Genomic DNA, 15,193 nt, shown 5'->3' on the forward strand with positions numbered 1-15,193 from the left:
AATCCCAACAGGCAAGGCCAATAAGCCTGCTATCACCCACAGCAATAGCAGCTTTTCTTAAGCATCTAAATACAAGTCAACCTACTAAGTCAAAAAGATCGTGTGTTCTTGTACATGCAGTTTTATTTTCGCAAAAAGTGTGCATTTTCGAGCAAGTTCTGCTCGTGATTGGCTCTTGCCGACGAGATCTTTGTCCTTGGCTTTCCAAATTAAACTTCGAAATCTGTTTCGCGGCCGTTGTTTGAAAAATGCTCTCCAACTAATCTCGCTTCATGCTAAAAAGACTGCGGCATTTCCTGTAATGTATGACTTGGGGAATTTCTCCTTCCTCGGTATTCTCTGTCAATGAATAAGGCAATGGCCCATGACTCTTAATTGTAGCCGCGTTCAATAACTATTTCAGAGTCGAATCTTTTTTTTTAAATAGGAATAATTAGCAAATTTTCATCATATGAGTAGTGAATAATACAAGTTTTAAAAGCAGGTCTTTAGTTTGGTCTAGGAATAAAACAACAATTGAATCTGTACATACCAGTCAAGTTTCCTTGAGTCGAACAGAGACTCTTGAATGTTTGTAAGTATTTTGTTCAGTGAGTCTAAAAATACTAAGTGTTCCCTCTTTCTCTATATTACTTGATAAAAAGCATCCAAACTGCGAAAATTTTGAAGTATTTACTATGCAGCGAGACCGTCATCTTATACGTTACCCATGATGCTTTTCGAGTTTGAGCTGCATGGTTTCATTTAAGTTTTTCTTTTTCAAATCAACTTATAAATTTTATTTTTTAACCAAAAATGTTAAGAAAAGCTGTTTACTGTACAATGAGGTAATTTATTAATATTATAAATAAAGAATGCATTTAAAATAACTGTTTTAACGTAAGCCTCGTTTCCATGTCACAGCAATATTTTTGAAAAAAAGAAGTACGCAAAAAATACTGAAAGCTACTCTTTCACGATTGCTATGATGTAAATTTGAAAAGTCCTTCATACAACCTTTCATCAGATATCACTCACATTTTCTCCCCCCGAGTGGTACCGAGAACCTGCCCTGGCCCATGGACTAAGGCTCACTTATCTCAATTGCTGCGCTGTAGGACGTACGTGAGGTTGATTATTCGTTTAGAAAGCTCTCTATTTCGAGGACGAAGAAAAGTCGATGCGTATAATTTGCCATATAATTATCTCACCAACAGTAGTTTCCATTATTTTAGTCTGGGACATCTGGGACTCGTTTGAATTGAATAGTCAGATGACTCCCAGCTTATTTCAACGATTCGTGTCTTATCTACCTTGACAATATCGCGCTTCGCACTAGAAGCTAGGGAAGAATAAACAGGCCATGAAAATCCTAGGTTTTTACAGAAGCGGCGAACCTGAGATCGAAGTACTGCTCGATGTCCGACTTCGCACAAGTCTGCACACTGCTTTCGGCTTTTTCTCGCTTCTGGACGAGTGTCAGGTATTGAATGAAGAGGATTGCTCTTTCCTAAGCATGCTGTACTGCGAATCCCTCCAAAAACACATCTTCCTGGTATTCTGCAACGATTTTGAATCACACTAGTGCCTGTTCGCATACATTCTTCTTAGAAGCAAAACACTGTTTGTCCGTCGATGACGTCACAGGCCAACTCGCCCCATTCTTCGCTATTGCTCGGTCATGGCCACGGAAAGGGCTAATTTTACGGACTTCAAAAATTTATAGGAAATTACCGAAAATAGCAACAACAATAATTTTTTTGCAGTGGTGATCACAAAAAAAAAAAAAAAAAAAAAAAAATTGGGGGGTTAGTTGCTCTTTAATAATACTGCCAATGTTCATCACGGCCGGTTATGGCCGGCACTGGAGTCAGTGGATTAACAAAAAAAACCTAAAACCCAAACTTTGCGGAAATCCTGGCGTCTTTGAGCTTGCTTTGGATAGATTTCCCAGATTAATCACAAAAGGACTCTTCTTTTGAAAAATTGGGTCATGTGATTAACCCATTGATTAACCCATTGACTCCGCATTTTACGACATTTTGGTTCCGGCATGTGTAAAAATCAAAATTCTGAGATCATTTGGGCTTTTGGACAAGAAAGTGACCTACATCTTAAGGCTTTTCAGTTTTTCTATTTTTTTTTTTTCACCTTTGCCTTTTCTCCCTTTCTTATCTTTTTGCAGCAGTGGTTGACCTTCTACTGGGCTTGCTTCCAGTTTAAAAATTTCTGAGAAAGCATCATCGAGACGGGCAATTTTTACAATGGAGTAGCTAAGTGCCGTTGCAGGAAATTTTGCTCCACGTTTTTCGTTCAAATTTCTGAGCATTTTTGTGCATATCTTAGGCTCTATTGAGTCAATCATTCTGATCTGGGTATCATTGGAAAGATCTTTTCCTCCTACAGAACTTGAGTATAGATGATGCCAATTTTGATCAAAGGTGATGACGTCAGAAGTGGAACAAAGGTCAATGCTCGTCACGGCCGGTTACAGCCGGCACAGGGGTCAAATGATTAAATTGTTCAAGTTTCACATGGAATAGTAAAATACTTAACCAAACACTAAATAGCGAAAGGAAAAACATATTGGAACATTTTTCAAAAGAGTTAGAAGTTAGGTTCTTATAATCCATCAAAACTGTAGTAAAACACTTTAAGCCTGTGCGGGTTAACCAAAGTGAACCAAACATGACACTGATAATGCAAATTATCAAAGCAACCATCAGTCACAGCTCATTTCACCCCAGGTCCGTTTCGCTCCAACTCAAAGTATGTATAATATTTAGACTCAATAGCTCTTTAACTACACAAATGTTTAATAACAAGGTTTAAAACGCATTTCTTATACTCTACAGATAAAAGCCGCAGAAGTTTTGTTAAGTTTTCAAATACAATCGGCCATCGCTCGATCGATCAACAGACTTTGTTCGACTTTGTTGCTATGCGAGTGCAATAACAAACAAACACATCGGTCTTAGATTTTACAGACGGTTCAAACTCTTCAGGGTAAAAAGCCGTTGATGGTTTTCAAAGTTTAAAAATACAGGGTTTGACTTTCCATTAATGCACAGGTGTGCGTTTTATACGCACAAAAATGAAAAGGACGTACAGATTTGTGGCAAAGTGCGTCCTTCCAGGACGCAGGAAAAAAGTTCCGAAAATTTTAGTAAATAGGCAAAGGGACCCTGCAGAGCAAAAAGAACCCCAAGCTCTTTGGAACTGGGGGTCCCAAGGACTCTTAACTATCAAAACTAGTGGTAACTCTGCAAATACGATCGGCCATCGATCAATCATCAACGAGCGCATCATTAACGTGGCGTGGGGAAAGAGAGATTTAGGAGAGTGAAACGAACATTCAAACGACACTATTAACCTATAAACACCCATGTCATCTCACAAAGGTGACATTTTATTCCTCTAATAATATTTGTAAATACATTTCAAAAATTTTCCAAAACGTATTGTGGAGGACATAATATGGCGAATCGATCGACTTCATACGGTTGGCGAACACAATAGTTAAGTTGCTATTCTATCAACGAAACACCACACAACTCCGAAACGTAAACTTATATATTTTATCTAGGTTTATTTAAGTTGTGCATGTGCCGAAAACTGTTTACTCACCTTGCAAGGTTAACCACGAAGAACCATGAAGAACCGCAAAGTGAAGGGAAGGAACAAAATTTGAACAGCTAAAGATTTTAATTACTACGTAATGTGTGCATGTGAAATGTTCAACCAACCTCGTTCCCAGGCTCTTTCTCTTCTGCCTCTCGTTGCGAGAAAGACCCTGGTACTGGTTGCGGCTGGTCACGTGCCCGCCTGTGACACAAATATTTCCACCGGGGTAGAGTCAACGAATAATTTTTGTCGATCATCAACTGAAGCGAAAGAAAGGCGATTGCTGGACGGCGCTTTAAATCACACTGGCAAACATAAGCGTACGGGCACCTTCGGACTTGGCGGGCGGTGACTTTCTTGCCCGAAAATATTCCGCAATGCCCGAAAGCGTGAGTGTTGAAATCGGGATGTAAACGCAGACGTTCACAATCCTCGCATCTAATGAAACTGTTATCATTGGAAAAATAGTTAAATTGAAAATTTGCACACTCAATTCTATCAACAGTCTCAATATAATCTAAAACTTATTAAAAGAAAAAGTTGTTCCTTCTAGGGCGTTGTCCGAAAATATTAATCATCTTGTCCATACTGTTGACAATGACTTGATTTCCATAGGCGCGCTCAATACGCATGGTAGCGAGGCTACTCAGTCTATGCTGCTCCATGGTGTTACGAAGGTAAGTCTTCAGCCGCCGGAGTCCGTTGAACGAACGCTCCGCTGAGCATGATGTTGCGTAGGTCTCCTCCGCAGCCGTTTTTTGGGATGTCGCGCAACGTTAACGGCTGCGGAGGAGACTAGGGGTGCTTACCATTTAGCAAAAAAAATCCGGAAATTTCGGTTGAAAGTCAAATGGAACAGTAATTTTCCGGAAAATCCGTTCGGAAGTTGTAGAGTACGTACCTCCAGAGGTAGTCCTCTTTTTCCGTTCGGAACGGACCGATGGAAATTTCCTCACCATTTGGTAAATTTTCCGGTTTCCAGTCTCTCATCAGCCCAAAACAACTACGAGAAATCGAATTGCAAATGGTAAGCGCCATCTCGTTCGGTTGGTTTGCTGATTTTGGAAAAACCCTTACCATTATTCAACGGTCATCCCAACCGGTTCATTCTGACAAATGGTAAGCACCCTAGATGTTGCGGGAATGATGGCCAAAATGGACGCGACCTTCGAGAACTCTGGTGTCATTTCATTAAGGCTGTTTTCATGCAATACATCAATGACTTCTGTCGCGGTTTTTATTGATTTTTCGACATGTGCTTTCTTGAATCGATTGAACAGGCGTTGGTCTGCCTGGAGTAGCGCCTTCTCGAGATTAGCAGCTCATTCTGGATGATTGCCGGGCGAGGTCCACTGAGCGTACTGCGCTATCATATCATCTCTTTGTGACGGCTATAAAATCTATACAAAGAAGAGCTTTGAGAATAATATTTCCTATCATCAAGCCCTAAATCAACAACATCAAGCCCTAAATCAAGCAAATCTGACATCCTTAGCTAATCGCAGGATATTCTTATGTAAAAAGTTGATGGCGGATATGAGGAATGAGAGCCACCCCATATCTTTCTTGGCCCTGCAAGTTACAATAAGATCTATCCCATATCAGTTAAGATCGGTAAATACTAGAGCCACTACAGCAAGGAAAAGGAACAAGACAGCAGATGACTTTTTTACATTTAGTTTCTCGTGATTCCATTATTATTATAATACTTATTCTCTTAGATAGATTGTTATTGTCGTAAACAGATTGAAGTATTAGTATCCAATTTTGTAATTTGCAGTGTTTATTCAGTTTTTAACTGCCAGAAGTGTTATTAAACTATTTTCATTTCATTTTTCATTTACGGCACGCCCGCCCGGGTTCAGCCCCTATATGGGGCGGGAAGAAAGGGGAGTTTAGGGACTGGATCAACTGACTTCGGGCTCCATCGCTACCTCGACAGTTTGATGCGAGGAGGGTTCAGGTTCTTTAATAGATTTCTGAAGAGGAACCCTCACATGTGGGTCATCTCCCAGTTCCTGCACCACCGATACAGGCGGAATTTCAACTGCCTCGATGCCATCGGTTTGTACATTCGAACAGGAACTAACTGGTGGTTTTTCTGATTTGGAGGAATGGGCTCTACCACGTTTTCAATACCGTGACCGTCACGAGACGGATCCGACTGTAACTTGTCATTCTGGTTATCCTCCGAGACTATTGAACTAATTCCTGGTAGTGGGTTGTGAGTGGTCACCGTAGATCCATTCTTAATACCTTCTTGGTCATGAGCGTCAAGCTGAACGATTGCTCTGAAAAGCTTCCTTGACGGCTGCGACTCCGTGGAGCTTTTATTGGAAAAAGCAAGTTGACTCTGATTGCGCTCGCGCACCATCACAAAAGCTACTTTCTTGCCTTTATCCACAGTCTTGGCATGATTATCTTTATAATCGGAATCGAGTTCCCTCTTACATTCTGCACAAATAACGCGTTGACAATAAGGGCGTTTCCTTTTCCTCTATCAGGCCCTTGATCCGTCATCTCTCCGTCTGGAAATAGGGAGTAATGTGTAATTATAATCGAATATTTCATCTGATCAAATGATATGTTACAGTATAGAACATTTTAAGAGTACTGTGCGGTATTCCCTCTCTGATAAAATCGCTTTTAATTATGAATGAATTTTTTTTATCGATGTCACGCTATTCCGATTTTCTCATTCAAACGAAAACATTGTTGATATTGTGTGACATCGGTGAAAACTGGGAATTCCGCCTTTTAACATGTTGAAGTACAGCTTGTCAACATTGAACAAAATTAGCAAAACTACACCGATGAATAAATATGAATAATGATGAAGAGAAATTAAGGACAATAAAGGTTAAACGAGCAGTCAATACCGGGGGCGGGGGGGCACTGCCATATATGGGCTATATAGGTATGTGCCGCTGTGAAGGGTATGGTTTTCAAGCAGTTTACTCTAGGATAGGGTATATAAATCAGAGCGTTTGGGTCTAGAATAGGGTATCATTTTTCCCAAAACTGACTAGTTGGTTGAAGTTTTTATCTAGACTAGGGAAACCAGGAATTGCCACTCAAAAACATAAAAAAAAATCAAATCGGCAAGTTTAAATTTACGCAAATCAGCCTCAATAGTGTCGATAGATGGGGGGATTTGGGGAGTTTACTCTAGTATAGGGTAGCAAAATTCAGCTTAACTAGCTCTGGTATAGGCTAAGGGTTCCAGGGTCCCAGCAACACATCCCCACCCAGAAATTCCCAAAGTACCCCCCGGGGTCAATACCCTGTGCTTACCAGCTGGGTGACATCAACTCGTATTTATGAGATACTTTAACACTGAGATTTAGGGATAGAATCGATCAAATAGAATAAACAATTAGTTAATGGATTTGTGTAGTATTTACCTTTCGCCTTGTTGACCTTGACGGCCGCTTGACCTTTAGTCACCTTCTAAGTTGTTCACTTTTTCTGGAACCGTTAAAAGTCTACGGACTCCACAAAGAATCGAACGAACTTCAACGAAGAAACCTTAAACCTGACCTTTAGTTCATGTGAACTCGTCGACACGTTTTCCCGCTCACCGCGAAATTGGCGCGAAAATTAGGCGCGAACTGCAGCAGATGTCAGCGAAAAGATACACTTCACTTAACTCTTTACACGATATTATTTAAATTACCAACTCTCTGAAGAAACCACTTTCGGGCATCTAATCACCTAAAAAGTAACTAACCAGAAACTTTATTTACGAGTTTTGGAAATCACGCTAACAGCATTATGTTATAACGTTTTCTCTTAAGTGTTGTTGCCCGAATCATGAGCGTTTTGCCCGAAAAAAAAACATAATTTCCGTAGCTGGGGGGGGGGGGGGGGGCTGCAGTCCCCACCCCTCTCCGCCCCCCGGCTCGTACGCCTATGTTCAAATAAGTTGTTGCTGAGCTCGTTCAAGTGGAGGTGAATTATTGTTTTCCTGGAAATGTTTCTCATTCGTGCATTCGTGGATCCGTTTTGATGTTTGAGAATGGCGTCATTCGTCACGAACTCAGTGGAGCTAGCCTCCCACGCAGACGCTCTTAGGGCTCGTCACCCCTTCCTTCCCCTGCGAACGGAAGTTACCAGTCCGTTGAGCAGACGTTCGTGGGGAAGGAACGTGTGACGAGCTCTTAGAGCGTCTGCTTGGGAGGCTAAGTGGCGCTGGAGTAGCGGGAGACTGTACAACCCTTTGTAACTTTGAACGAATACTATTTATTTTACGCAGGATCCATGTTGATAGCAGTTTTTATAACTGAAATGGTCATCCTGCATAAATATGTTTATTTATTTAGTCATTCATTCATTTAAGTTGTGAATGGACTCGCGTTATTTAAAAAAAAAAAACCCATTCTCAGCCTTTCATAAATCATTATCCGAGTTCAGTGGCTCACAGCCACTTTGATTTAATACAAGAAACTGGACGAAAAAGCCACAAAATGGTGTCACGTCTGCCACGGTTTATTGACCTTTCTAAGACTCTATTTGCTTTGAATGAATGGTATGCTTCTAGTTCAAAGAGCGTCCACTTATTACGGAAATCTAATTGGTAAATCACGCATTACGTGATTGTAAAATAGCAAATCACGCATCACGTTATGAAGCTCTATTCCGCGTCTTGGGGCTAATCACGTGTCACGCTATTACTTTCGAGGCGATCAGGCGTCACGTTAAATCCCTTTTGTTGGTAATATGTTATTGATAGATTTATTGTAAGAATTAGTACTGCAAAACATTAAAAGCCAAGCAAAATATTCTTTTGAAAAAAAGCCCAGCGTTTATTCTTTGATTTAGGGTACATTAGTGAATTTATCCACTAAATTAACACCTCGTTATTATGACCACTTTATTCTGGCCCAAAGAAAAGCTGTCAGTCATGTTCTTATTTAAAGAACCCCTTTACTGAGGCCACCCCGTTAATACAGCCAGATTTTTGTGGCCCATTGGTGGCCGGATATTAACAGGGTTCCTCTGTAATAAGTTTGTTTATTATGAACTTCATCACTAGACCACCATTCAAGCCAGCTGATGTTTAGACCTTTAGACCATTATTGGAGCAAGTTTCTTTATTTACTTTAACAAAAGGTTCACAATAAAATGGCAGTAAATCAACCTACAAATCAACTCTTAAAAGAACATTTGGTAAGCATATTATGATAAAAATTTATTGACATTTACGTATATTGGACAAACCACGTGGCTTTCACTTCCTAGTTCAAGGCATATTTTGCCAGTTCACAGCTATGTAAACTGCCCAAGTAACAGTAAATTTTTTCCCCCAAACTCATACTCCTTCCTCAGCTTTTCTTACATTTACTCTTTTGCTTTACTAGCAACCATAAGTTACATGATATTTCTTGACGTGTGAAGTTCTAAGCACTGTGTAGCAATTTTTTTAAAAAAGGGCTACAAATTTCACTGACTGTTTTCCTACTACTTTGTTAACGTACATGCATGTACTGTTAAACTCAGACTTGTCAGCAAGGGCTGAGTAAGACTTCACAAATATTTTGATGGGAGATACTGTATAAATACTTAAATGAAATTAGCCTGAATTTATACCAAGTAGAAGAACCCGACATTCACAATCATACACTGGAACTGTATATGGAGATAAAAAAAAAAAAACAGTGAAATTTTTTTTTTACAAACGAAGTTTACAGAATTAGTTGTGACGCGTGTCTTCCCGCTGCCTGTCTCTGTCTCATTTTTGGCTCTGAATTATTTCTCTGTCCTGTCTATTTGTTGTTTCGCTATCATCTTCAGCAGCTTTCTCTTCCTAAAAACATTATAAATTAAAGGGTGATAAAATCATATGCTAAAATGACAAAAAACACAACTACCGATTGAGCATATAGTTCATTCATTCATTTATTTATCTATTTATTTATCTTTGCCATTTATAAACTATTATATTTCCAACATAACAATACTAAGGCAAAAATTCATTAGATACAGTATCAGTGAAGTTAATCTCTCACCTGATCCTGATCCTGAGCTTCTTCATTGTCATCAAACCTATCATGGACCCACAATGGACTTCTTGAACGAGCTCTTGATCTGTCTAACTTCTGTCGTCGAGGTAGCTCCCGGTCATCATGCTAATAAAATGAAGTGACAAAATGAGTTATTTGGAACCTTGTGCATTACCAGGGCACAAGCTTCACTTTGAAGCCTAGTCTACAAGCAAGCATTTGCTGGTGTGATTCCTCTCTACTTATAAAACAAAATGGCACAGGCATTATTTTTAAACAGCCAAAGGTTTCTGAAGGCCAGGTATCTACATAAGTTTTTTTTTCTTCAAACTTGTTAGTTAACCAAGTGTGTCAGGAGACATACTGTCTCTGGCCTTGCATTGTGAAACCATATTGAAATACTGCCACATCTCACCGTTAAACTACCAAATGTGATACATAGTATTTGTATTTGCCTGTTACTGCAGTACATTAAAGAAAATATTTGTCATGGACCAGCACTTAAATAAACTACCCAGAGGTATGTAAATTATTCTACAACAAATTTGAGTCACAGTGTCTTTCATGGCTGACTTAAAATGTTTCATGTAGTTAACTAGTGCAAGAGTGAAAGTGATACTAAAACCTACCACTACCAAATAAGTTATTGTTTGCAAGAGCATTTTTTTAATTTGAACATTGACATTATGAAGTATAATGAAGTGATAAATGAAAACAACACAATACTGTACACAAAGCTGGTTGTCACCAATACAGGGCTTCTGAAAAATACCACAAAATTCACTAGTAATCTTACCAAATACATGTCCGTACAACATATTTGAAACTTATCTTGGCTGTTGGGACTGTTTACTTGCCGTAAACTTGCAGATTTATTGTGAAACTTCGTCACTGCAGCAAGTAAACAACGCCCCAAAACTACTAGGTGTTCTTAGATTAATGTTGTGAAAAACTGGGCAGTAGCCACCAGGTAAAAAGCTTTGCCATTGGTGCATTTCTTGAGCACACTCTGTTAAAAAGAAGCTTGTGGTCAAACAAATAGCAAACATGTACGACAGTCCAAACGAGTAGCTCAAATTTTCCTGCAAAATTGCCTGTTTTACAAAGGCAACACCATTAAGTAGTCGGTGTCTCTGTAGTGTTGTTACTGCATAGGCTAACACTTATCATTTTCCCAAAATGGCAAAATTGCCATCTTTTTTTCATTACAAACATCCATCAAATCAGTGCAAAACCGATTGATTTCAAGTGCAATCTTGTTTGACAAATAAAGATTTTGTGTACATGTACATCCATGTACATTTTGTCTGAAGAAACTCTGAGGTAACCAACAATGGAACTGACAGGCAGAAGAAATTTTATTATTAATTCTCGGGAAAATGAATTATTACAAACAGTTAACTCAACTCTGTCCCCCCTCTTGCTATAGTATGCTCTGTCCCCCCCCCCCTCTTGCAAAACAGCGCTGTCAAATTGTTCAAGCAGTTGGCATTTTAGCTGTCTACAGTCCAGTTATCTGCTGTCTACATGTGATGAGCCAATTCTGTGTTGCTTTTTCCCTCTGTTTCAAAACCTCAAAGGAGTTCTGGTCATGTGCAAAACCTTTCATATGGAAATGAGTCAAATTTGCAAGACAATAAATGTGCAAGAAAATCTCATTTCCATATTCATGAAAGGTTTTGCACCAAGATTCATTTTGAAAAAGAGGTAAAAGCACTTGAAAATGGCCTATTCACACAGGAATTTCCTAATCCTGACTGTTAACAAATCCATCTATCCATGGCCTCTACTACATTCTACTTTTGTTATTTTGCCTATTACTAAAAAAAAATTCACAGGGCTGCAATACCAAAAAAGGTCCTGCTTATCTGTATTACACATGAGTTTTGGTAATGTAAAACCTTCTAATTATTAACTACATGCAACATTTCCTTAAACTTAAATTTTATGTACAGTAGTTTCACAAAATAAATACTTCAAATGGCAGATTTGAAACACTTCTTTCACTTTCATTTGATGAGGCTGATTGGTCTGAAGCCAGGAAAGCTCAAGGCAAATGAAAAATACATACAATGTGAGAAAATAAAATGTAGTACAGGTAAGAGCTTTTCCAGTTACATGTACAGACTAGTCTAAGTTGTACTGCAATCCACCTACCATAAAGTAACGTTTTCCTCGAGGCACATCCTGCGGATTAACTTCAACTTCAACTGTTCTCTGGTCCCTAGGCCCTCCACCTTGTAAATTTCTAACAAATCCTCTATCTCTGGGTGGGCCTGGGTCCAGACGGTCGAAAACAGTACGTCTCTGTGGGTTAGTGACAGGAGGGCCTCTACTTCCTTGAGCTGTAATTACAAAAATGAACATTTGATTATAGATTAGATAATGAAAAGGCAGACGGTTAATTCTCAGTACTGTTAAACCCAGAAAACTGTGTACACTTTGATTTGATTCTAACAGGTTAAATGTTTACTGACCAATCACAATAAAGCTCAGGACATGCAAAGGCACCTCAAAACAACAGATTCCTCATCGAAAGTTCAACTGCCTCCACATCCAGATATTTCTAAAATCAAAAAACTAAAGAACCATGAAAGTTTTTATCCCCATCAAGCATAAGAGGGGGTGCATTTATATCTGTTTACAATTTTATGGCAGTGCGTGACACAAACCTACGATCACATTTGTCGAAAACTATATACCTATCTCATGATATTGAGCTTTTTTAGAAGTTAGAGCATTGGGAAAAGTGCTTATGTAAATGCTTGTTTGCTCAGTACAGATAATCAGTTGCCTAGATAGCCAAAGTAAGTTCCAGATGTTTATACTCCTTTCCAGCCACCATGTTGGTGCACCACAGAGGTGCACCAACATGGCAGCTTCATACTGAACTCTGTAAATTTCTATGAAACATTTTGATGAATATCTGCAGTTTGGGAAAACTCACAGACCTAAAATTTGGAGAAGTGTCTTCTTTATTTATTTCCTATAATATCACAATTTCTTGACTGTATCCACTGAATGGTTTTCAATATATATTTTTTTGATTGCATGACAGTGAAAACGATCTATTTTTAGAAACTTGAATTAATATTTAAGGTCCTAGATTGATACTTTGATTTGGCACACAAGTATATATTTCGATTGATGTATTTTAGTTCTGATCAGTAGTATACACGGCCCCACAAGCTTTGTAGCTTTAACTCTTATTGTGTCAAAATAAAGGTTTTATGTTATATGGTATTACATGTATATGTTACCACAAACTGTTTACCATTGCTGTTTGTGGTTCATAATTAGTTTCCTTGCACTTAATTGGTATTTTCCTTGCTGCACAATAACATTCTGGTTGTCATGGTTTTCTGAGTTCCACAGCAAATAACTAATGATAATTACAATAATAGATTAAAGCTCCCTCATCAAATATTAAGCCTCCCAAATCTCATACACAAATTTCCATCAAACAACAACCGCATCCCCCCCCCCCCTGCCTCAAATATAACCCATCAGGTTTATCTAAATTCAAATGTAGTTCCTAATGGGACCATGTCAAGGTTAATTTGTTTAAGCTTTCAATCTGACGCTTGAAAGAGACTGAGAGACATTTTTCATTCCATCTACACATAATCACACAGAGTGATGATATGTATACACTGTAACTTCTCATTATCAACCTCCTAATCAAGGTCTTGTTTTCTGTTTTATTTTGTTACACTATGCTCAAAGACTTGAAAGAGATAGGAAGAAATGAGCAGAAAACTGGTATGATCCATGCACTATGATGCAAAGGTAATAAAAGTTGAAAAAAGTCCTTAAGTTTTTAATTAGTAATAGTTTGCACAAGCTGGGTGTTTTGGGCTTTGTCCTTCTTCTGCATGTTTCAAAATGGCAAGGCATGTCCACTAAGTATGTGGTATGGTAATGTAGTATGTGTATATGGTATGGTGTGGCTCACTCATTTCAACATACTGAAGAAGGGTTAACCACAAAACCTCTAGTTTATACAAATTATTTGACAATTAAAATAATTGCTCAAGATTACAGCCTTTTATCGCTCGAAAGAGATTTTTGTGTAATGACTGTAGAACTTGTTCATTTTGAGTTCCAGTAGTTCCCAAAAATCTCATAGCCACTTCCAAAAACACTACTGGACCATCAAATTTCGTAGTACATGTACAGTGCCACTACATGTTTTGAACATGTCTACATGTGCTAGAACTAACATGGACTTACTTCGACAAAATTAACAATTTTATTTAACAGAATGTTGGTCTTCTTACTATATCGCTGATTTCTTTCCTTCCATCTGCTGGTGTTATTGTCTTTGCGATCATTTTCCTCATGGTCATCACTCCTTCTGCCTCGATGACCTAGCCTTTCACTTAATCGTTGTCTTCGACGTTCCCTGCTAATCTCATCACGGTCCATGTGCAATTTTTGCTCAGGTCTGTCAGATTCACGGACATCATCTGGGGATCTCTGCCTATAACGCCTTTCCCTCCTCTCTTTAGAAGAGTCCCTGTGTTGTTGGATATCACCTTATATTTAGTATACATAGTAAATAATCAACAATTATTGTACAAGGTCGAGCAAAATATCATGATTTGTCAGTGACAAGCAGATCAATTACCTGCCAAAGCTGACGAAAATATAGAAAAAAGTCACTCGCCCAGAAAAAAAAAAAAAAAAAGAAACTACTGTGCTTTGTAACACACATGTAATACTACCTGGCATCGTGCAGCCTAAAGGACACACTAATGGAGAATGCACCCTAAACAGAATCAACCAAAACTACGAAAAATAGTCAAGGAGCCCCATTCCCACCTCATCTCATACCACAAGGGAAAATCCCTAAAAGCCGTCCAAGTAAAAGCTAAGCTGTGAAGCCTTTTACAACCAATTCACCTATGAACTAGAGGAGTCGTGTAGGCCTGTGAACACATTTTCCATTCCATCAGAATTAACCAATTAACCTAAATTTACTGTTTAGTTTAAACATATAAACAATACACATTGTACAAACAAACTATAAACGAGTTCAGGACAATCAGCCAAATGAACAGCGTTGGGGTAAATTATGTAAATATAATGGTCGCATGTAAACACACATTTTCCTGGGAATTTGTTCACGATCAGTGTCAATTTCGTTATCCGGATAATTAGAGAAAAAAACTCTTGAAAGGGTTTAAATATCAAATGGTAGGATGTTTGCAACACACATCTCTGATACCATTATGATAGTAAACGCCAGCTGCACATGTGCGGCTAACAATCAACACGAATAGTAACTGAATATGGCCGTTTCATCTCTAAAACTCGGTTAAACTTTTATCTTAGCCTACTTACCTTTTATCTCGAACTTTTTGAAAGGATTTAGACACCACAACTGTAGAATAAATCCTTTTTCTGTCAGTTCTTTCGTCTGTTCTCTGTGATCTGTCCGGCATGATGGCGTCTCTTCAATGTTACCGCTGACTGGATCAGTAGTATTGCGTACTCGGTGTTAGTAGTTCCCAGTTCTCTACTCTAGGGTCAACCGGAATTAGCTTTTGCGGAGCTACTTTTTACCGGAAGTCTGACTTTGCAAA

At 38.7% G+C, this 15,193-nt stretch overlaps 1 protein-coding gene and 1 pseudogene across 1 annotated transcript; both read right to left on the minus strand.

Moving 5' to 3' along the window:
* Positions 1–5,301: 5,301 nt before the first annotated feature.
* LOC145494200 (uncharacterized) lies at positions 5,302–7,309 on the minus strand (annotated as a pseudogene).
* Positions 7,310–8,051: 742 nt separating this feature from the next.
* Positions 8,052–15,111, minus strand: LOC145494820 (uncharacterized). Its single transcript, XM_081474393.1, has 5 exons — positions 14,952–15,111; positions 13,886–14,124; positions 11,763–11,950; positions 9,612–9,731; positions 8,052–9,409 (listed from the first exon to the last, which is right to left on the minus strand). The coding sequence occupies exons 1-5, from the start codon at positions 15,050–15,052 to the stop codon at positions 9,335–9,337; spliced, it is 723 nt and encodes a 240-aa protein (XP_081330519.1). The 5' UTR covers positions 15,053–15,111; the 3' UTR covers positions 8,052–9,334.
* Positions 15,112–15,193: the final 82 nt, after the last annotated feature.

Source organism: Orbicella franksi, chromosome 8 (assembly GCF_964199315.1).
Source record: "Orbicella franksi chromosome 8, jaOrbFran1.1, whole genome shotgun sequence".
NCBI classification, from domain to species: domain Eukaryota; kingdom Metazoa; phylum Cnidaria; class Anthozoa; order Scleractinia; family Merulinidae; genus Orbicella; species Orbicella franksi.